The sequence below is a fragment of the Photinus pyralis genome, unplaced genomic scaffold (assembly GCF_008802855.1).
Source record: "Photinus pyralis isolate 1611_PpyrPB1 unplaced genomic scaffold, Ppyr1.3 Ppyr1.4_LG4, whole genome shotgun sequence".
Taxonomy (NCBI): Eukaryota; Metazoa; Arthropoda; class Insecta; order Coleoptera; family Lampyridae; genus Photinus; species Photinus pyralis.
Window position 1 is genome coordinate 42,582,854 of NW_022170511.1, and position 24,886 is coordinate 42,607,739.

Consider the following 24,886-nt stretch of genomic DNA (forward strand, 5'->3'; position numbering starts at 1 on the left):
GTATGACAGTAATAAAACTTAGCGGGCAGGCTATAATATTCGTATAGAATCCTCTCCTGCCGATTCTTTAGTCTTAGGGGATCAAAATCTGAGGACGGTGTAAATCTTATAGCATTAAATTTTTTAATTAATTTATTTTATAATTTTATTTTTTATTATTATATTTATTTATATTTATTATCATATATTTTATTTTTTATGTATTTATTATTTGTTATATTATTTTATAATTTAATTAATTTTATTAATTTTAAATGCAACATTGGTGTCTTAAAGATAAACTTGAAATAATTTCTTTCCGGCACACTCTGGATGCTGAAAAATATTGTTTTTCTAAAAGGCTTTTCGTGTCACAAAACATTTATTTGTACATTGGGCTCTAATGTCAACCAACCAAAGCTCGCCTACATTCACCGTGAATATTGCAATATTTTTACAAATACGCTAAGGTGATTTTGCCAAACTGCCTCGTGCTATAATGTGCTTAGATTGCAGAATTTGATGAGAAATAAAAAATCTCGTTTATTTGGAAATGGACTGATATCTTCTGGTTTGTATTCATACATTTTTTTCAAATAAACCAAAAAGTTCAAAATTTGCAGTTCTTGTTTAATTTTTGCTGAGCAACCACAATCATAGGTGGCACAACTATAACTGGGGATTAACAAAACATTCTGATCAGCCCTAACTAACCAACGTTAAACTTAACGCGTCTGCCCCCTCGGTTGAACTATGGAAAATGTCAATTCAACGTTGCTTTGGGGGAGACGGAAAACTAGGGAATTGTCTGTAACAACTGAAATTTCATATACAGTAGGTAGGAACAAATTTCTTCCATTTCATCTACAATTACTTTAAGGGAGGAAAATGATTTCGTACGGAGACGCAATTTATGTTCATTGGTATTGGAAACGGAAGGAGATCCTACAATATGCAGTTCAACTTTATTTGTTAATGAAGCGATACACAAAATCCCCATTTCTTGACCCCGTTAGATCAATATCAGATTAGTATGGGGTGGAATCATTGGAAACTTATTTTTTGAAGGACCTTCCATTAGCCCAACGAAATGGGATGGGTTTCCTATAACTATAGCAGGATAGTCATGAACTATGTACATTAAGACGCACAGAGGGAGTAAATAATCCCGCACAAGTTAAATTTGTAGGAGTGCTGATTGATCCCCAACTGAATTGGCTTGCCCATTGTAACCAATTATTGATTAAGCTATCAGAAGCATGCTATTTGCTACGTTGCCTGAAATTTACAATATCTACTGAGGTAGTAACCAGTGCGTATTATGGATGCTTTCATTCCATTATGTGTTATGCGATTATAACGTGGGGGCATTCCGCAGGAATGAAAAGAATATTTTCAATTCAAAGACGTGCCATCCGAATCATATCTAACCTTATTATAGAGCTTGCTGTAGGTACAAATTCATTGATCTCTTGTATTTTAACTCTGCCATGTATTTATATTTTAAATTGCATTCTACGTGTTATAGGTAATATTTCGTCTTATCAATCTAGTGATTTAACTCAGCGATATCTAACGAGAAGTATCGGTAATTTACACAGTAATCAAGTTCGTCTAACTACTTCACTAAATTGCAATGGGAGTAAATGTTACAATAAAAATACCTTTGAAACATCGATCATTACCAAAAACTCAGCTAAAAAATGTGATGAGCAATTATCTAAAAGCAAATGCTTTCTACTTAGTCAATGAGTTTCTTCTATCCCAGCCCGTTGATCTGTGATATTCAGGCTTAATATATATTTTAATTTGTTTTGTTTGTCTTCTCTATTTTGTAGTTTGTTATTTACCTGTTTGACTTTTCGACTATTAGTGATAATAAACGATCAATCAATCAATCAATAACAATAGGGTTTTTTTCGGGTAATTCTGGTAGATCGGCGGCGGCATTAAACAATTACCTGTCATACCTCCTAAGCCTAAGCTAAACTACCCGTAATAACTTCTTACTTAAAACTGTCCTGTTTCCGCCAATGTTAAATATTGCAAAAAAAACATGTTTTTGTATAAACTGAAATTTATTACCAGATCTTGGAACTACGAGTGAAAGATCCATTATAACATAATCTAGATCCAGATACAAGATCTTCGTCTAAAATGGATCTAGATCCTTACACAAGATCCATATAATGGATCTAGATCCATTAGATCTAGATGTGTACTACCCAACACTGCTTGTGTTCCTCTTTATTTCAGGTTCTTCTCGTTTATTCGCGTTTGAGTTCCGAAATAAATTCTTGTCTTTGTCAAACAATTAATTTTCTATATTTTACGACCCAGAGTTCTCATATTAAGATTTTTCTGTTTGTGCCCAAGATTTATCTCCAGTTCATCTATTTTCAAAGATATAAACAAATAATTTAAAAAAAACGTAATTTTTTCTCAGCTTTCCGATGGTGATAAAAAAAATGTTTCTTAAGGACGCCATATCGGATTGCATTACGATAGAGAAAAAAATTACAAAACCAATGATACCAAACACTTATTCATTTGAACTTTACAATGTATTCTTATGGCAATACTTTCATGGCTGATTGTGATTGAAATCAAATTCATTTGTTTATTGTGTCGCATAGTCACAATCAACGCGGCCATGGAATCATTGTTATAAGGACTAGATTCAAGATTGATTCCCAAATGAAATACTAAGTGTTTAGTATCACTGGTTGATAATATACAAGGTGTCAAAGCGAAAACTTTAAATGTACTTTAAATGGACTGGAAAATTAATAGTAGATGAGATACCACTCCAACGTGATATTCGTCGCCCCCAGCAAGCGTTCGGTCCAAAAATTCAAATGACACCCTTTCTTTTTTCACGTATTCTGAAAAAGCGTAGTTTTTTTAGTATCACTATACAAAAAATGACTTAGTTGCATAATGGAAGATAATTTACAGCTAAAGGTTCTGATCCTAGATGTTAAGAAGAAGAACTGGTAACTTGGGACAGTGGACAAATGTCAAAATAATTCAAGCAGATTGTAGGTAACAAAAAATACAAATTGTCAGAAAAAAGACAACTTATAACAAAAAATGCGAACTATTTGTGTATTCCGATATTGAATATCTGATATCTGAACCTTTAGCTGCAAATATCTTACAAAGTTAATCATGTAACTAAGTCATTTCTTTACATAGTGATACTAAAAAAAACTGGGTTTTCAAAATAAGTGAAAAAAATACAGGATGTCATTTGAATTTTTGTACAGGGGGTGGCTGGGAGCGGCAAATATCACGCTGGGGTGGTATCTCATATACTATTAATTATCCTCCTACTTTCTTGATGAGATTTCAAAATTTCAAGTCGATCTTTTAAAACACCAAATATAAGTCCATTTAAAGTTTTGGCGTGGACACCTTGTATATATTCCTCCATGGTAATGGTTCCCACAGTTGACTGGGTGCCGACCCATCTAACAAAAATTTCCTTGGGACCCATAGCTCTTAGCTTTTTTCCGTAACTTAAGTTTATTTAGATTGAAACGATTTAAAATTCTACGATCTCAATCATGAACAAATTAGTGTGAGTTAATCACGTATGGAGATCAATGTGATTCAATAAGTGAATTCAATTACATTTATTACCTGATTAACTCACACTAATTTATTTAGATTATTAGTAAATATTATCAATAGCGGAATGAAATATCAAATTTATCACTCCCTATTTTTAGCTTCCCAGCATGTGCTAGGTAGCTATTGCGATAGCCGTTTTTTGAACATTTCAAAATTTCATCAAATGTCGACGTTTTAGACCATTTTAAGCAACTTTTAAAGAATAAAATTTTTTCCGTCTGTATGTACGTACGTACGTACGTACGTTTGTTGGCAATTTTCTGAGAAAACGGCTCGACGGATTTTGTCGAAATTTTGTATATATGTTTTAGGCATACCGAACAAAAAAATAACGGGCCGGATTTTTGAAAAAAAATTTTGGAGCGCCGTAACGGCATCGAACTTTTTTTTTCAAATAGCAACCTAAAATTTTTATTCTATTATTTGGAAGACCTTATTTTCCTGTGTACAACCTACAAAAAATTGGGCCAGGTTATATTATCAAAAAACGGAGAAAAAAATTGTCAAAGTCAAAAAATTGTGTTGCATATGTGCAAAACGCAACGATCTTGTTTCTGAAGCAATTTAAACGAAATTTCTATGGTAAGTCCCTTTAATAAAAGCAAACAAAATTCATGCGCAAAAATCGTGTTGCGCATGCGCAGAAATGCAATTTTCTTATTTATGGAACAATTAAAACGAAATTTGGATGGTAGGTCCTCCTAATAAAAGAAAACAAAATGCATGCGCAAAAAATCGAGTTGCGCATGTGCAACATCCAACTTTCTTATTTATGGAGCAATTTTAACGAAAATTGGATGGTAGGTCCCTCTAATAAAAGCAAACAAAATGCATGCGCAAAAATCGTGTTGCGCATGCGTATAAATGCAACTTTCTTATTTATGGAACTAGGTACAATGCGAAATTTCATCAAATGTTGACGTTTTAGATCATTTTAAGCAACTTTTCAAGAATAAATTTTTCCCGTCTGTAAGTGCGTACATATGTTGGCAATTTTTGGTTTCAGCTAGGAAGCTATTCTGTCAAGAATTTGACACCTGGTTTAATACAATGACCCATTAGGGACGGCATTTAATAATCTCTGAAATCCCTGAAGTTTCTTGTTTTGTACAGAATATACGTTTTGGGAATAGACTAATTCATGCATTTATGCATTTAAAACACCTGCCGACAGTATATATCATCCGGTCTATTTGTTAAAATAAGATCCACAAGAGTTCACCTCAAATGTATTAAGCTTTAGTTGAGTATCATTATCAAAGAATCGATGTTAAAAGCCCCCGTACGATAGTCACGACCGAATAAATCCCGGAGATGGTCCGGGAAAATACAATTTGTTTAAAAGGCAGAGAAATCGACACAATATTACAAAGTCCATAATAAGAAGATTAATCGTATTGCGAACACTAGAGAAAATCGAGTACAGATCGTTTATATTCAACGACCTACTTCAGACCTTGCTGATTACGAAAACGTCAAACATGACCCTTTCAGATTGTCTCCGTGCATAAAAAAGCACTCGCTGCTCTAAATTGGATCCCTTCCGAGCTTGGAATAGGTCTATGTTTTCAAAGTTCAGAGACATTTGGATCATCGTCAGAGCAAATATTTAGTCAGTAATCGATTGTTTAGAAGGCTACAGGATCAAGTTAGACATGAACTGACATTACTACGAATGCTGAAAGCACATGGGCTTTAAGTTTAACATTAATTGACGTTAATAAATTATCGTCTCCGAATTATAGTGCGTAACGGGAGGAGCCGTAGGTTGGGAGATTTATTATACACATGCGGAAAGTGCAGATACAAAAACTTTCTGTGGCAGATCTCCAAGTCAACCCACCCTCATACATAAACCGTAAAGTACTATTCTTGTGACAAACGAAATTACCTCGTGAAGTATTGCGATTAGAAACGTTGACAGACACTGGCTGATTTAAAGACAGAAAGTGAAACGTTGTTTTAGGGAACCTTGAAATAATGGAAAAATGTTTGGACTGCACAAGAAATTGATTAAAGTTATATTATGACAGGCGATTTGTTTGGCTTCATAAAGACGAGCTAACAGATCCATTAAAAGGCGAATCTTACGGAACATATCGCTCACAGCCTTATACTATTGTATTTTGTATTTTAAGACTTAACAGTATATTACAACGTTTGTAATGTTCTTCTCCTGCATTGTGCAGAATTTAATAACTATAATCTCACATATGCTTCTATGTATCTTCGTTTAGTAAACTCATTTTCTCAATCGTTATGCATTCATGTGCGAACAAATTATTGCGCCCGAACCTTTCACATCTAAAAAACTCGCTGGATAATTCGAATGGGATGTAACGGCTCTCTGTATAGATTTTGGTAACACACGAGTCATCACCGCTCCTACCGCCGTTTACGTCACTAGCTCTTTAATAAAATTTTAATTGGAAAACTTGCCTCGTTGCTAGCTCAAGGTGCAGAAATGTGCCAATCAGGAAGTAGTAATTAGGGTGGGTTATCAACGATGGGGTTCCACTTCTCTTTTGAAGTATTCGTCTCTGGCGGTAATTATAATATGTAGCCAACTAAAAAGAATATTCAATAGTTTCTCTTGGTTATACTTTGACATCAAAGCTCTATCTTTATTACTGAGTAGGACCTACGTACCATACCCAATGAAAAAAAATTTGAATTCAACGTCTCAAAAGCTCAACAGTAAGTTAATTGCAGAGTTTCATCCCCTCTGTTACTATGAGGTCGTAAATAAATCTCCTCATATTATAAGCTTTCCTATATTACCTATCTCCACGATAAATATAGACGTACAAAGCGTTGACAATTGCGCAATTTTCATTGAAACGCGCTAAAAAGCGATACATTTTCTTGCTTCTTAAAGAATGCGTTAAAAATCGATCAAGTTACCCGTACAGAGAATATTTGAGTGGTAATTGTCCAAGAGCGACTTCTTTGAATAAGAATACCATACGTTTGATACAATCTGTGGAATCTACGCTCAAGTTGTTTTAAAAGATAATGCCCTAATACGAGCTCGTCAGGAATTGAAATATTCTAGGGACGAAATGTCTAGAGTATGAACTATCCAAGTGAGAATTATCTGGGAAATGTCCGGATGCAAACTTTCGGGACGCGAATTGTTCGGGTGTGAATTGTACGGGCACGAACAGTCTACAACCTTCTTATTATTTAAACACAATTAAATATGAAATAATTCTGCACGCAAATCAAACGGACTTCGAATCTAAATATTGTCGGTTTTGTATTTAGTCTTAAATAATAACCACATTTAACGTTACAGATAATCGAAATTCAACATACAGAGTGATCCAACATTGCTGTAGGTGCTGAAACCAAATAAAACGGCTACATGACGTAGTTTGCACAATAAATCTTTAAGAATATTCATAAAAAATAGTCGATGACGTCATATTCTTAAGTTTAAAATACTAATCCACGCGTGCTAGTATATTTCCGAAAAAAAAACCTTCTTTAATGGATCTGCAGGTCCCCAAAAATTCCAAAATTAGTTCCTTCCAAAAAAATTTATCTCGACGAAATTTGGTATAAGGGATCATCTGTCCATGAAAACTTAGTTGATGAAAATTTAAAAAAAACTGCAACATTCTACGCCCGATTGCCCCCGACCTCTCGCCCTCGATCCGAAAAAAAACTATGACGTGCAAATATTCACAGAATACAGAATACAGAATATCTGCTAAATTGAAGGAATACTACGAAAAGCAAAACGGTTAATGGTAATTTTCTTTAGAAAAATAAGTTAAAAATTGTTTATCGAATAACCGATTAACCGAATTTCTTACATTAACCGGGATTTAGCAGTTACTTTAACAGGTATAAAAAGGAATTTCCTACTTCCCTTCTTTGAAATATAATTACTTGGCGAACGGCGAGCTTCCAACACGAATTTTACTACGAGTGGCTTACTTACTGTTACTGAAGAGTTCTCCTAACGAGAATAAATACATAATAGGAACTTGATGAGCTAGCTATTCTAAGATATAAATTCCCTAAAGGCTAACTAGAAATTAGATCCAATTGCAATTTTCACCAACTGAAGTTTTAAAAAAATGGTCTTAAAAAAAGTTGCTATATATTCTTTGCGAACCCATTAATAATATTCAACGTGCAAATTAAATGATCGGTGAGCTGGTGTTCTTAATAAAATTCAGAAAAATATGAAAAAGCGTTTCATTTTTATGCGTTTCTGAAGTGTTCTCTTGGAAAGGGAACAGAAAATTTTACTATAAGCATGTTCTTGGCAAACTTTTTTGAAAAATCTAAGCTCTAGGTCCATATGCAATATGTTCCAATATGTAATATGTTAAAAACTAACTAAAAGAAATTTAGGCATAAGCATCCCAAATTACTTGCTTTCTTAGAAAGAGTAAATGAGGACTATAGAACAGGCGGCGAATAATAGTTTCCTACTAGAAAAAGATCTTCAATAATTTCAAAAATATGATACATGTACGTAATATACGGTAATATTCATGTAGAAGTAGACAAAGGGACTAGCATAGGGATTTCCTATGTCTACTTTTAAATGATAAAAAGTCATCTGAAGGATGCCTAATTTTATGCAACCAAAATAACTTTTTACAACAAATGCAGAACTGCCTGTCATTAATTAATTTGAATATTATCGCTTTGACTTCCGTATTCTAATTTTCTTTCGTGTGCTATGTATTCAACTAAAGAAAAAGTTGATATTTCCAATTGGTATAGTGCCGATAACAGTTAAGGAACTTAAGAGATTTATTTTTTTTGAACCCAAAGCAACAATATTCAAATTAATAATTAATATGACAGCCAGATCTTTATTTGTTTCAAAAAGTTATTTTGGTTACATAAAATACGGTGTCATTCAGAAGACTTTTTATCATTTGAAAGTAGACATAGGAAATCCCTATATTATAATTAGGTACATATATTAAAAAAGATAGCTTGTCATATATCAATGTAATCAGGAAGAAATTGCATGCCCAACTTTGGGTCAAATCTCAGGAAAGGTGGTCCCACCAAAAATATTTTACCTTTTCGCTATCTTCCATGGGTAGTAAGATACATACAATAACATCCTAGACTTCTCGTGTTCTGCACCATGTACCTCAGAAACAAACGTAGCTAGATTGATTCTATTGGGGGTATTAAGTTTCACAACGATTTTTAAAAAGTAAAAACATCTGAAATACACTGCAGTATCAATCAAAAAATTTCTCAAGTCACTCGACAGATGCAGTTACAAATTGCTAAAAGATTTTTGGAACTTTTTTAATTAAAACGGTCTCCACTACTGCTGTAACGTGTTCTGCTCCTTTTATGGCCAGTTGCACCATCAAAATTAAGGGTTAAGTCGAACTTAAAATGTATGGCAATGATTATTAAGAAAATGGTTGCTGTGGCAATTAAGTCATGCTTAACTTTAAGCAATACTTAATTTTGACGATGCAATTGGTCATTAGTGAAGAAGACGTTGCATCAAAAAGCTCACCACAAAAAATTTGGTAATGTTGAATATCAAAAACTGACGATAATCCAAATCGGTAATTTAATTTTGTTAATTGTAAAAACGTTTATTTTAACAAATAATTTACTTGAAGTTACTTGCGTAACTGTACTTATTACTCCCTAGGGAGCAGATGAACAACTTCGGTCACCCAAAAGGAAGAGATTATATAGCCGTTTTGATGCTGTTAGCGTAAGAAGCAGTTAAGGTTACTTGAACTACATAATCAAAAACCGACAATAGGAAGAGCTTTTATGTCTAAAAGTGACTGGAAATGGAGAAAACCAATTCTCATTTATTTTGAGAATATTTGGTATTTTAATCATTCATACGGTATCTTATATTTGCATATTTCTACGTACCTACTAGTAATAGTACTAGTAACTACTTACCCAAAAATATTCCGCCTTAAATCCTTGCACTTTTCGATGCGACGCTCCTACTTGATGGACGTATTCAAGAAAGCTGTCTATATTGTCAAGGGTCCTAATAGCTTCGTCTATTGTTTCCATAACCGTACTGGCATGCTCCGCTAATTCTAAACTATTTATTTGTTGATCTTTATTCTTCAACTCCCTGAATTTATTAAACAGCGACAGCAGCTCGTTATGCTCTTCAAACAATCTGTAACGAAAAAGCAAAATTACGATCACGTTGCAAGCGTATTGTTTAATTTTTAAGTTCTACAATGGCGGTATCGGAAAGCGAAATTAAATTAATGTTAAAACTTTAATAAACTCCCACAAAATTACCTACTTACTGTCCGGCGCTGAATAGTGAGCATTTTATGAAGGCGTTGAGCTAAAGTTACTTTGTAACGCACCACAATCCAAAACTATGAAACTATGAAAAACCTTTACAGTCTAAACAAAACAGAAAATAATACTGACAAAGAGGTAAAGTGTATTTAGGTTTTGTTGTAGAGAAAAAATTACGAATCCATGCCTAATTTTCTTAATTCTGGAAATAGATAAACGGGGGGAAAGTATTACGCGTATCTGAAAAATCGTTTTGGCCTTGGAATAGAATAAGCGCGCTTGAATTGTCATTGCAGTTTGACGTTTATTAATTCTCACGTTATCTTAAGTCATAATAGTTTCCTCAAAGTCACAAATAATCGAAATCAACCTTTTTCGTAGTAATAATGAACAATAGTTATTTGTGTACCAAGGCCGTAAAAGTGATCTTTTTTGGCCGAAGCTGTTGTTTGTGGCCGAGGCGGTAGCCGAGGCCGCAATTCAGATGAGGCCTAACAAATCACTTTTGGCCAAGGTGCACACAACATTTTTTAGGCGATCATCAAAAAAGAATTCAAAAATTTGCTCATAAACATATTTTTTCTGAAAATCATAGTTATCTTAGACAATTAAAAACAAAGCATTTCCTGTCATATGTAATTATAATTAGCATCTTTGTGTGTGTTTTGTGCGTATCAAAATGGGTGATAGCGACAGTTCAGATACCCCAAATGAAATTTTGGAAGCTGCAAGCGTTGCGCTTGCGACCCTAAGTCATATATGATATAAAAGCAGGCGTTTGAGAGTAAAAGTACAATCGCAACTTCCTCGGTTGCACAAGATTTTAATAATGTCAAATGCAATAGGTCCTTCGTAACTGTGGCTTCCAAGACCTTATAGTTAACGTACAATTATTAGAAACCTGATTACCTACTTTGATGGTAGGTATAGGTAGCTACTTGTGTTCTCGGTTAATTGCTGGTGATTCTTCGTATAATAATGTAAGCAATAACATCTTCCTCATGTTTTGGTTCTACACTTCAAAAAGGTCTCTGCAAGCAGCAAAGATTGAAACGTCAAACTATAATTTAAAATGTGAACATTGTGATTACGCAAAATAGTGTGAAACATTCCTACAAGTCTGAAAATGAAAAAAACGCACGTGGATGGACCCAATCCTTGATGAGGACAGACCAGATAGACGCTTTCTATCAAACAGATTACTGGTTCTCACACATCAGTTTCAAATAAGTACAGTTTGACAGATGTGTACAATAAAGTAAAGTTTGACAGAAGCGTACAATAAAGTGAAACTTTATGGCCGCAAAAGCGACCACAAAATCAACGTTTTTGTGATGATAGCCTAAAAATCATATTTACGTGCCGCGTTTGTTTCCCTTACAATTCCATGGTATTTCTGTCTTTCTTTCCTAGCTCAAATAAATTTAAAGGTGGTAACTTGACTCCAAAAAAAACCTACGTTCCTTCCACCTTTAAAATAATTAGGGAAACCAATATTAAAATATTACGGATATAGCATTGTAAAGCCACCCTCTATACAATATGATACTATCACTGTTGTTTAATATCGGAAACGATACAAGAAATTAAATAAGAAAATGTCATACAGCCTTATATTTTGACGATTTGGAAAAAGTAAGGATACCGATCCAAGGCTGTCATTTGCTGGTCTTGTGAAGGAATTTCTAGTGAAATTCCAAAAACCCACAATGGTTATTCCGGTCCATTGTTTCGTATTCCTATTTGAATTTTAAAAGCTGTAGGTAACTTGGTAAAAAAGCGCAGATCAAAAATTACCATCTTCGTGCATATTTTGATTTTATTTTTGCTTAGGAAAAACTTTACCAAAAACCCAAAGGAATTCTGTATATAGAAATTCAATTTTAACGTGCTTTAGCTTGGGAATTCTTCTTCCTTTCATTAATAAACTTAAAAATTGGAGAAACCGCCAACTCACCATAATTCGATCATTGTTCGTGTGCGTCACGTGTTTGTAAACACCAGCAGTCTATAATACCGATACGCACTGGTTGAAAGATAGATCACAACTGACCTGATACTTTACACAAACTTACGTAAATTAAACTGACCGCGGCAACCGATAAGTAAGTATGAATGCGAAAATATGATACTTCTTACTTTATTACAAGGACGTTGTTTGCTTAATGTTAAAATATTTTGGAGTGCCCTTTTATATTTGTCATGAATTGCGAAATTTTCAGCATACAATGTGTGGAAAATTTAGGAACTACAAACGTTGTTTAATTTTCACTTTTCCTATTTCAGCAAAAACCCCCTCTTCTAATAAAATCAATTCGCGACGATTCTCGAAATTTCGCCAACACTTTCATCGCTTATCTCGCACGTGGCATTGTTAATCGAAAAACCATTTAAAAACTTTTTATCAATATTACATGTTCCCTAAGTGGCCTAAGTTACTTGTTTTACATTTAAAATGATAAATCAACAACTCGGTGTCTATTTGAAATAAAAAAAATTCCCAGGTCTTATGAAATAACTTGAATTATGTTACATACAGGATGCGATGAATGCTATTTCGGATATTCAGACCGAAATTACGTTATAAAGGCGTATGGCGCGCTCGAATCTTCGGCATTGTTTCAACCTAGAAAAACGACACTCCCATGTAGTTTACACAACACTATTACATACCATACCATACATTGATATGTTTTTTTAAGTACACATAGCCCTAGGAGCTAACTAACTTTGCTGCAGTTCGATCAAACCCGAGTTTATCAAGTATACCGATTAATAAGATGTGATCTAGCGAATCGAAGGCTTTTATATCATCGAGTAACACTAGCAAAGGGACATGCCCCTAATCTACTGCTGCGATATCATCATCGCATATATTTAGCGGATAGGAAGATACGTTGCAATGGCAATAGACAGTAGGTTATTTTGTAACACTTTTGCATAGGTGGTTTTCTCGCTTCAGAAAAAAAATAAGGTGATACTCGACGGGTTTGGAATTTAAGCTTATCACCCCCTAAAAAACCCCCCGTTGCATGAAAGTATAGAATTATCTAAATCTAAAAACCTAAAATGCAGTTTGTATGCCCTCAGTTTACTTCTTTGAGACGTATACCTCCCTCCGACCCGGTCCTGTATACATCATTTGACCAGTAAAATTGATTAGAACAAATAACAATCATTAAAAATGTATTGGAAAATGTTATCATTGTTTCGTGTTCCGATTTGAATTTTAAAACCTGTTGGTAACTTGGTCAAAAAGCGCAGATCAAAAATTATCACCTTCGTGCATATTTTGGTTTGATTGTTCCTTAGGAAAAACTTTACCAAAAAGCCAAAGGAATTCTTTATATAGAAATTCGATTTTAACGTGCTTTATCTTGGGAAATCTTCTTCCTTTCATTAATAAACTCAATAATTGGAGAAACCGCCAACTCACCATAATTCGATCATTGTTCGTGTGCGTCACGTATTTGTAAACACCATCAGCAGTCTATAATACCGATACGCACTGATTGAAAGATAGATCACAACTGACCTGATACTTTACACAAACTTACGTAAATTAAACTGACCGCGGCAACCGATAAGAATTTATGTAAGTATGAATGCGAAAATATGGTACTTCTTACTTTATTACAAGGACGTTGCGGCCACCTTAAAATATTTTGGAGCGCCCTTCTATATTTATTGTGAAACTTTCGGCATACATTGTACAAACAGCTATTAACCCTATTAATGAAGTTCCTATTTACACTGTAAAGAAATAAACATTTTAAGGGTAGGGCATGCATAAGGTACCGCATCTAAAACGATCCACTCTTACTTAATAGAGAACGGAATGCGATATCAGAGACGTTCTTCCGTTTTGCCCACATTTAAGATCAATTTCACAACATACTATACCATAGTTAGAGAGGATATTGAATATTTTCACATCATGCCCAAATCTGAATTCGGATCTCGACTCTCTTGGTTGTTGAGCACGTTCCAATCCGTTAGACCAAGCTTACCGATAAACCATGATTCAATAATTCACCACTATCTATATACTATGAGAATATCGTGATTTTTCAATTACACTGTTATTTGTTAAACAGTAATTATAAAATGCGCCGTGATCGCGTTTTTGTTATAAAATCATTCGTCATCTAAATTAAATTTACGATTTGCTTTCACCAGAATTGGTTAGTGAGAAATCAATTTAGGAACTACAAAAGTATCCTCTAATGAGGAATCTGTGAAACACTTCTTGTCAATCTTCGAAGAATATCTATATAAACTGTCATGAATCAATCAAAAATATGTGGAGAACATTGTGATGAAGGTTTGGATAGCATTCAAAAATTCTTTGGGTGGATATCCGCAAACATTCTTTACTAACCCGCTAAAAAATTCTATAGAATCTCAGAGGAGTTTCTAAAATATCCTTGGAGGTCTCTTAACGGTCTCCATATAACACCTGAAGCTTTTTCCATTCCCAATCATGGACTAACATAAATAGAAACTTTCAGACCAGGTTTAATATCACACCATCCATGAGGGCGACGTTTTAAATTGAAGCTTTCAGTTTCAGTCAAGGAAACGTCAAAGACAAGAGCACAGTTCCAAACCCCTGGCGAGTCTCGTGCATGTTAAGCTGTTAGCTGGAGGAGTCACCCAAGCTATCGTTAAGAGAGAGGGCAAAAATGTTAGGTCTACCACAGACCACCCTGTTTAAGACCTACTCATAGTAGATTTAAATATGGAATTTAAGGTGGACATACAGATTTGAATAAAAGGCATTTACCGCACAGTAATAGTATGGTTAATCCAAATTGTATATAACTTTAGCCTGTTTTGTCAATTGTATGTATTTGTTGCCAATAAATCGAAAACATAAGTACATTGCAAGATGGAGATTTAAAATTTCAAACTCATTAAATATTGATTTTCACATACTGGGAATTGATGGATAATCAGCGTATATTTTTCCAAAAATGTTGGAAAAACTTTGCACCAGTTTCAATTTTGATTTATTTGAGTTAACTGGATAGGTGTGTTGATCGCATGCCGTTACAAACAGCAATATGTTTTCAAAAGGAACTCTCATTACTAAAAGGTTTGTAAGTTAAAAAAAATTTCCAGGGAGTGAACAGAGAGGGAGTGGGAGAAGATATTACAAAAGACTGAAGGGGGTTAGAAGAAATCACTTTTTTCTCAAATAGACAACTTTTTCATACCGCCATTTAAAGGGGGCCATTTTGAGGAAGGGATTTTTAGAATACCAAATTTCTAGACAGGTTAATTCATTCATGTACGTCTAATCGCTGCGCAGAGAGAATTAAACAAGTGCCAATTATAGAACTTTGGAGCGTAACCCTCGAACGACATCTGATGCCCTTGCTTTATTTGAAAACAAAATATTGTTTGGGTCAATTTCTGTACGCATTTAATTCGCCCTGTCCACAAAAAAATCACTCTATGGTTTCAAGAATAAACAAACATTTTATATAAAATACAGGGTGATTCCTATAGTACCTGCCACCGTTTGGGAGCGTATAGGGGGTGCCTAGGGGAGTATTTTGATATAGGACACTTGGGGTCGGAAATCTAAAATAAGGGCGCCAGAACCAAATTTATCTTCTGGAATTTCACGCCTGTATGTAGGCAACCCAACCGACCGACGTTTCGCGCGGAGCGATGCAGAGCGAGTTAGCGCGAGGAAGCGACATGGGAGGGAAGGAGGGAAAACGACAGTCAAAAGCAATAACGTTTACAAGTGTTCAACGTGGCCACCGTTGTTCTCAATGCACTTCCTACATCTAGCCAACTATTATTATACTATTGCCATAGTGTTTATTCACTTGATACGCGTCGTTGCAGACGGGATTTCGTGGGTTTAAACAAAATTCTGATCAAGTGTCAGCCACACATCGCCGCCTGAGATCGCTCCGTGTGCACCGCCGGCCGGTTGGGTTGCCTACCTACAGGCGCGAAATTCCAGAAGGTAAATTTGGCTCTGGCACCCTTATTTTAGATTTCCGACCCCAAGTGTCCTATATCAAAATACTCCCCTACGCACCACCTACACGCTCCCAAACGGTGGCAGGTACTATAGGAATCACCCTGTATATAAATTCGTTTAATCCAGCCTATAAAGAGTATCATTCTTTCTATCTCGTTTCAGATACACTTCAATGACTTTGGATACCATGTGCACAAGCGAAATTTCTCATTTGCTTATTTTGTCACTACATAAAACTTTGAAGGCATCTATGAGATTTACGTTAAAACATTCTATTTTTTATAATCGTCTTGTCTTCAAGTTAAAATACAAAAACGGCAAACATTTATTATTCAAAATGTCTACTTCCCAGCGAAATTGATTAATGCGGAAAACTGACGCTTTACACAAGAGGAGGATATTTATTATGAAACGCTAATGAAGATGCACGCTGGATAAGTTGAAGTTTTCTAACATTCTCCCTTAACAAGGTGTTTCGAACGTGACATGCATACTGATTAATTTGTCTTTGTGTTTAGTACCTACCTACACCAGCATATGTGCTCATGAATGTAATTAATTAATAGTTTGTTTCCATTGCGAAGTGCTACAAATGTTATTCGCTGTCACGTTGCTTAGGAACTTTATGGAATAAGGTTTGTTGTAGAATTTTGATTAAGTTTCAAAACTAGCGAGACAGCGTAGGTATTTATACGCACCTTCGCAGTACACTATTTACAAAGTTTAAATCAAGTTTTGCGAAAATAGGCAGTGTGCGTTATTTAGTTGGACACTTCTCTTTTGCCAGTCTGCATATAAATATAGAAATTTGATGGTGGTTCCAGAAATTAGCAAAAGTACAGTGGAGTAGTGGAGAGGTCATAATTGCATTTGTTTCAAAAAAAAGTATACATCTAAAGTTCAATAGAATTAGAACGTCGCGTTTAGATTTTTATTGTAAGTAATCGAATCTGTGGCACAAATCCAGATCCTAATGGATTCCAGCAGGCTACTCTGTTTATTTTGCCCTAATAGTGTTCATTAAGAGAGGACAACCGCATACTGTAACAGTGGGCATTCCAGAATAGTAACTAATAATGTAATGTACACATCTTTCACTCAGCCCCAGTTGCACCAACAAAATTAAGCCTTGCTTAAAGTTAAGTCGAACTTAAAATGTATGGTAACGATTACTAAGATAATCGTTGCTATGGTATTTAAGTTATGCTTAACTTTAAGGGATACTTAATTTTGACGGTGCAATTGGCCCTCAATGGTTAAAATATCCCTTTATCGTCTTGTATAATAGATAAATAATAAATAGCTTTTTCATAACAGAACTCATTTGTATATACATAATTAAGTAGGACTTTTTGTATTACAGGCCCCTGGTGGCGGTCAAGCGACACTAAGGGGTGCAAAATTCCTGGGCAAAGGTATTCCACACAGCCGTAAAGGAGAGGCTGATAGTTTTCCATTGAGGAAAAGGACCAAGCTAACCTAATGACCAGGGGGGATGGCTCAGTTAATGGTTTTTTTTCTCTCTAAAAGTTAGTAACCCTGCCGAACCTGATGAGGTGGGGAGTACGTCAGTACTACCACCACAGCAACAGCAGCAGATGCTACAGGGCAACTTGAAGCGGTACATACAGGTAGTAATAGCATCAGGGAGATTCTGTCAACCTACATCTCGGTAATGAGATGGCAGAACTGATAGAGCATTGCGACCAAAACAATAAACACCCCAACGAACTGCTATTACCGCTCTCCTAATTACTTTCATCTTAGCTCTACAACGGCTCAAAACTCATTCTAATTTTCTCTCGCCGAACTCAATAATCCTTCCTACACTCGGCAAAAAGTTGGCAGTGTTATTATCAATAACAGGATGTGCTTTTTATCCAAACAAACTAAAAATTAACTTTTCATCTATGTCGCTAGCACAGTTCAAAACCTTAATTAAAAATAAGCTTTATTCTGGTGAAGTATAATACCTATAATTAATGTACATTTGTACCATCTTACTCAATTGGAATCATTGACTGATAACTTTCTCTCCTTTTCACAATTTAATGGATGTAGGTAGATTTCCACGACTAAAGTATACCTCTCTATGGCGTATTGGGGTTGAGTGGTAGACCAGACGGTTAATATTTTTGGCCAATCTGAATCTTAACCCCTTGGGGGAAACTGGAAGGACTAAGAAATTGTAATGATCATGCTCATGTACCTGATGATGTATTCTATGTTAAACCCAATAAACGATTTATTATTATTATTATTATTATTCAACTGTACCGTACTTATTTATCATGAACTTGAGCTATTCTAGCACCCAACTGGCGCCTGCACTTTATCACGCCATTACAAAAAAATCAGGTTACAGATTTCTAAAAGAACTAAGTAAAAAGATTCCTAAAATTTTAATATCAGGCATTTTGGAAACGGTTTCATACATTTTGCGCAAGTGGTGTGGCCGTGTGAGCTTATTATATCGTATCGTCTTTAGGACTACGAAGCAACTTATACTAATTCAGAATTATAAGTCCTGCAATTGCCGTTTTTTAGGAGATACTCGTGTCTTCATTGTAGGTAATCGCTTTTTAAAAATATATTTTGATGCGTTATATACTCAAGTATCTGGTATTTTTTGCTCTAGAATGTTGGTAATATGGCAAATATTAACATAGATCGTATTATCAAAGAGTATACTCTTTGGTATTATAAAGGATAATCTAAATAGCGTTTTCGATTGGCAAAACTCGTGCTGCACGAGTGCAATTTTTACGTTCTATTGCTAATTTTAGGGCAATTTTCTGTGTTCCATTGGCAAATGTGATGCAACAATTACGCACTCAGTGCAAATTTCGACGCACGAGGTCCGAGAGCTCGTGGAGCTGCTAGTTAACAAATTTTCAAAACAAACGTGCGACAATTTGAATTTGTTTCTTGCGTTGGGAGTGCTTTTTGTCGTCATCTAGCGATAGCGAAGATGATGAACTAGCCATAACTTCTATTTTACAAAAAGTTGCACTTACTCATTAAACTGAAAGCCAAAAATTGATCCTTTACAGGAATTTCAAATTTATATTCCTCATCGTTTATCATAAATAATACTGAAATCGTTTGTCATTTTTTAGAATAGAGATTTGTCGATTACCTAAATCTAAAATGAGGTTATGGACAAATGACAACAAATATTTACGAATATTTATGTTCCATTGAGAGCAATTTTCACATGGATTTCTTCAGTTTCTCGTGCAACACTCGTGCAGTACGAGTTTTGCCAATCGAAAACGCTATAAGAAAATGCAACGCCATTTTGAAATAGCCGCAGATTTGAAACGGCGAAGCTTCCAAGCGGAAGTATACGTATTTTGTGGATTGTTGATATCCTCTAAATGCACCGTTATACCAAAGAGTAATTATTAAGTATTCTTTGGTTATACTAAGTTCAAGTGACTATGAGCAAAACAGAGGGAAAAAGAGACATGTAATTTTTACCAAGCTTAAACGTCAAGTGTTTTTCTATCGGAACAATTACATTTACCGTTCCCAAATACACGATAAAAACTGAGGGTTCTACCAAAAAAACGTTACTCATCACTTACGACAAAAAAGATTTCACAGGAAAAATTAGTACCTACACATTTAGGAGATATAAATACGGAAATAGTACAGTACAGGTTCCTAATTGTCGAAAAGTTATGCTTTATAACAAGGCTTTGTTGACTCGACTCATGAAACTACATTTTTTACGTTTTATGACAAAATTATGAGTAAAAAGATAACTACATACACTTAATTACCTACTTCCCCAATTCACAATAACGTGACTGAATGTAATTTTGGTTTCGTTCGTATCTACCGGGATTTAGTTTCACGTGCTTTCAAAGTAATTGAGTGCAGCCGTAGGGCATTTTAGAAATAACGAGAGTGAAGGGAAATACGTCATCAGAGGGAGACGGATATATAAAGCTCCTCGCTTTCCAAATTACTATTCTTTCCTGAAATTTTTCAGCTCGACATCATCGCAGGTTCAATCGAGTCGAATAAGAATGAAATGTATCCCCGTGAGTTGAAGAACAACAGAGACACGATAAAGAGATCCATCTCATTTCTCCTGCGTTACATCAGTTTTCCGTTCCGAAAGGTATAAATCATTTTCCCATTATAATTTGATCGCAATCGAAACTTTATTGTCTTCTGGAGGATACGGTACACAAATACCAATAACACAATTACTTAATCCAAAATTACATTCTCAAACGTATCAAGTAAATGGAATTTCCTTATTTGCGCTTGTTGGAAACATAATCCCGCGGGATTCGTATTTAACGTGCCCGTAATCCTGTATACACGTACGGCTTCTGCTTTTAGCCTCAGTTTTGGGGAGGTCAAAGCGAACGTATTCAAAAGTAACGCTCCCTCTCCCTTGACACCTTTTACATAATGGATGTCACCGCCAAACAATACGTATAAAATACAGCAGAATTTATCAAGGAAGGATACTGCGCTTTGTTTTACTAACGTTGACAGTCCTTTATTCTGTATGACTAAAAAACGATTTTCTCCATCATCACGCTGAGCGAATTCTGTTTATTAATTGTTACAAATTTCGCAATAAGGTAAACAACAATATAATGTTTCCCGTTATATATCACCATTTTTAACGCGTTGTATGCGTATATGTGTAATGGAACAGTTTTAGACTGAGAATTAAATCCCTTTGATATTAAATTTCACACAAAAGAACCTTTTTGCCTTATTAGGCACAGATTATTGGCGCTTTGTTTCAAAGGGAACTAATACAATTCGGTTATTATAGGTACCTATTCCAACATGTATGTGGCAAGGACGACTTAGGCTCTTTCCCTTGGAGGTAGAGCTATACATAGAGAGTAGTATGATATGTACTATACTATGACGCCGACAGAGGAGCGCTCGTCCCTTAATTTGAGTGAAATCGGTGAATAGGATGTCATGGTATTAGTCTTATGGTGGTCGCTTTAAGCTTAGAAAGATTTTCGAGTTCACAAATTTGCCAGTATAAAGCATTTTATACCGCTTCATAGTGAAAAAGATCGGAACTAAAATGTGCTTTCAGATAAGAAGCGAGTGAGCAAGCATATAAGATTCTAAACACCACAGTGTTGCCGGCTCTAGATCGTTCGTACGGAGTATGAGAGACGGACATTTACGTTTAAATAAATTTTTACCAGGAAAGCGTTCTGGCCAGAAGTACAGAACTTTTCATTGCGTTTATATTTGAAGTGATTAATAAGTGCTTTTTACTGGCTGTTAAAACCCTAAGTATACGGAGAATTTCCATACCGTGGAACAGGGGTAAATTATTGCAGTGAGTAAACAAAATTTTAACTACTAAATTTCGAGTAACCTGAAGCCCAGGTTGTTCCTGATTCAAATCGTTAAACATCTTTTATCATAAAAAAGGAAAAAATTGTTTTGGGACCGTAAAGTTGTCACGATTTCTGAAAAAATCACCTCTTTTTCAAGGGGAATGAAAAATCTATTTTTTCTTAATTAGTTTTCCCCAATCTCAAATCATTTCACCTGCCTGCAAAACCCGGTTTCGCCCTGTAACTAATTTTTTTTAAATAAATTATTTTAGAGCTATTTAGCAATTAGCAAAAAGTTAGTTCATTACGGTCTAAAAATGGACTCATTAAACTCACGATAAATTAATATAAATTTGGGGTGGTAATTATGCAGTATCAAACCTTTGCCTTTTAAAAGTTGCACGTTCCCGGATCAAAATCAGTGGTCGTTTAATTGGGAATACGCTATTAATAACTGAACTAACTAATTATTATGAAGTAGCAGTATTTGCAATGCTGTAAGCCAAAATGGATGTAAATTCGGTCATGTGAAAAAGTGAAATTAAAAGAAGAAGATTGCCAATTTCCAAGTTTTAACGTCCTCAGTTTTGTTGTCAGGATTTTCACGGTCTTCACTCAACACAGATCTCGAGTAGAGCTTTCAAAATCTTTCCTATCTTAGGGGTATACTCGGGTTCGAAATTATAAAATAGTTAGGAAAAAGTTGACCCCGAACTGTTGTCAATATGTAGCTCTACTCAGTCGGTACAGTACAACTCGCGTAATAATAAAAAAATAGCGTTTATTAAAATTAAAGGTGTTTGTTAGGATTGAAAGCAAATATATACACCGACTCCTATGCGCCATTGCAACTATTCCTGTTCACACGGGGTACTTTTTAAATAATTTTTAGCTCGGGTTGGGGTCGTTAATAAATTATAAACGTCAAAAATAATACCCTAAAGCAATCACCCTAAAGATCGTTTGGGAAATTTACAAGAATTCGATCTACTTAATGCACCTACGACGCGACGTTTATTAAGTTTTCGAACAAAGGTATAAACGCGAAAATAAGGCCTCTATAAAGGTATTTGAAAAAGTATCTGGCTGTAGAATTGTAGCAAAATCACAAAATGTTATTGGTTTGTTTTATCGGTAGATTTAAAAAGTCGTCTTATTATAGCATAACCGTTAAAAGGCCCGGTCAGTTTGTAATGCCCCGACTTTGGTAACATTTGTGGAGAGAAAAAAAGTTTAATGTCTAAATTGCCAATTTTATTAATAAACTTAGCTGATTTCAAGGACTAATACTGTTTGAAATGGGTGTAAGAAACTTTCAGAAAAGGACATAAGGGTCCATTTGGGTCAGCTGTTACGGTGAAGCAGCGTAGAAAGTGAAAAACTTGTAACCGCTTTATATTGGAACTCCAAATATTCCCTTCCAAAGTTGATTATAATTGAGCAGCTACTTTTGCGTGGCATTTTTCATTACGAAGATGATGATGAATTTTAACAAAAATGCTAGTCATTCTTCTTACCACCATTCTTCTAACCGCATTAACCATTTGCTTTCCAGTTAAATACCAGTGAAATAAAATTTGTCTATTTCCAATTTCGCGTAAATACGTTTCGTTACTTTATACGCAGATCTGATTTCACCTTTATATTCGACCAATCTCACAAACATAATAAATAGCTTCCTGACTGGACGTAGCATCTGGATCAGAAGGTCTGAATCTGTTTGGTGACATTCCATTTTATCACCAACAGAATGCTGAGAAAAAACTACAGGTGCTGCTACTACGGGTGCGATATAGTTATTTACATAAAAGTCGGGAAAATGACACATTATACCGGCGAGGGACGAATATTTTAATTTCCGAGTGAAGTAGTGTCAGTTTACTAACGAGTTTTGCATTAAATTTTACCCGAAATCGTATTTTAATATAAAATTAAAATTTTCATAGAGAACTTTTGAATGTAGATCTCTCAGTGACGACAGGAGTCATTATAGACATTTCCAATGTGACTGGTGCGACCGGAAAACTGACAGATACGCCCGGTAAAGAAGACCTTCTGCAGGGGCCCCTCTAAAAAGCATTATACGGGGGTCACTCTGTAATTGGAGGAAAAGTCTGTTGAGGGGCCAGAACAAGAGAGGGACAATAAATAAAAATAAAACACTAAATTTGGCAATTATTCTCCAATACAATTACAAACTGTGCCTACGGTTGTGGTGGTCAAATCTTGGTGACTCAAAAAACCACGGGATCTAGGTGAATGGTAGAAATATTGAATTAAAAAAGAAAAACAAGAGTTAGCAAAGAACTAGTTAGCTGTGACGTTTTATAATGTAAGCAAACGTTTGCATTAACTAATACCACAACGCTTAATCGTAAAACTTTATTAAAGTATCAAACGTTCAATTAACATGCTAATACGGGCACATAATATCCGACAATAAAAGCTAATGAATACCGTAAAATGCAGAAGTCGGAGCTATAAATACAGGATAAAAACCAAGAACAGTTTAAGCGACGAAAACACCGAAGCTTTAATATTAAAATGAACTCAACCACAGCTCTAAGTAGTTAAAGGATTTAAATCCACTCACGTTTCAAAACAATTTATGTTTTCCAAAATAACGGTTATTCAGAAAGTTTCCCTTTGGTTTGACACATTCCCAAACTTTCGTATTGGTGCAAGCAATGAAGGGTAACAGGCAGTATTGAAATAGATTCCTAAATCTCAATTCAAACACGATAAGGCATTACAGTCACGCAACTAGACGTTCTTACGAGATATTAAATTAAATGTGAGTTATGCTTTATTGCGTGAAGGAATTTGCTATACGTTTGTCGCACAAACTGATACTTACCGGTCTTTATTGTCATTATTGAAAATTTTGCAGCTTGAATCAGTTTCTAACAATTTACGTCCGACATTGTAACATTAACAGCCTCCTTCATTTTCTGTTCCACGCCTGTTCCATTATGTGCACTGTGGTGTACCTATCTACTTTGTTCGTTCCTTTGTAAAAGTCTTACTAAATTCATCTTAGAATTCGACGATCTGCAAACGTAAGGAAATTTGGAATTGTCTGGAATTCCATTAGTGGGAATGTTTCCACAGTAATTAGCGTCGAACTTTTAATGATTATTTGGTTATAAACTCTAAATCGCTCCGTTAGCCAAGGGTTTTCTTTGAAATTGAACAATTAACTATCCCGGTTCACCCTCGGAAAATTAACCCCCAGAACAATCGCGCTCGCAATAGTGACCGCGTGGGAACGTTTGGCTCCAAGAAAACTCGCTCCGGGATATTTATTCCAAGAAATTTTGCCTTCAGAATCTTCGTCAGGAACTTCACCATATCGTCTTACTCTTCCGAAAAGTAACGTCAGTACCATCGATGCCAGGCCAGCTCTCGTCAAAATTGTATTGCAGAATTACTTAACAGTACCCATCTTTAACCAGGGGGCCAAAAAAGGGGTAAATATTAATGTTTTTTTAAGTAGGCCATATTTTACAATTAAAAAAATTGTTGTTGGGCTTAAGAACTGTTTGCACTCAAAACCTCCTGTCATGAATTTTCCAGTGCGAATTTTCAGAGGATGAACCTCAGGGAGAATTTTCCTGGGGGAATGATCCTAAAACCAAACATA

The 24,886-nt window shown here is 35.1% G+C and overlaps 1 protein-coding gene across 1 annotated transcript in view; it reads right to left on the minus strand.

The window, feature by feature from the left end:
* Nucleotides 1-24,174, minus strand: part of LOC116169153 (flavohemoprotein-like) — a gene marked incomplete at its 5' end in the record, with an annotated part of 38,191 nt that extends 14,017 nt beyond the window's left edge. Inside the window, 2 exons of the mRNA XM_031485179.1 lie at nucleotides 9,535-9,766; nucleotides 24,101-24,174. Of these exons, the coding sequence (XP_031341039.1) occupies nucleotides 9,535-9,766; nucleotides 24,101-24,174 (306 nt within the window). The remainder of the gene's footprint in view (nucleotides 1-9,534; nucleotides 9,767-24,100) is intronic.
* Between the last annotated feature and the right edge of the window lie 712 nt (nucleotides 24,175-24,886).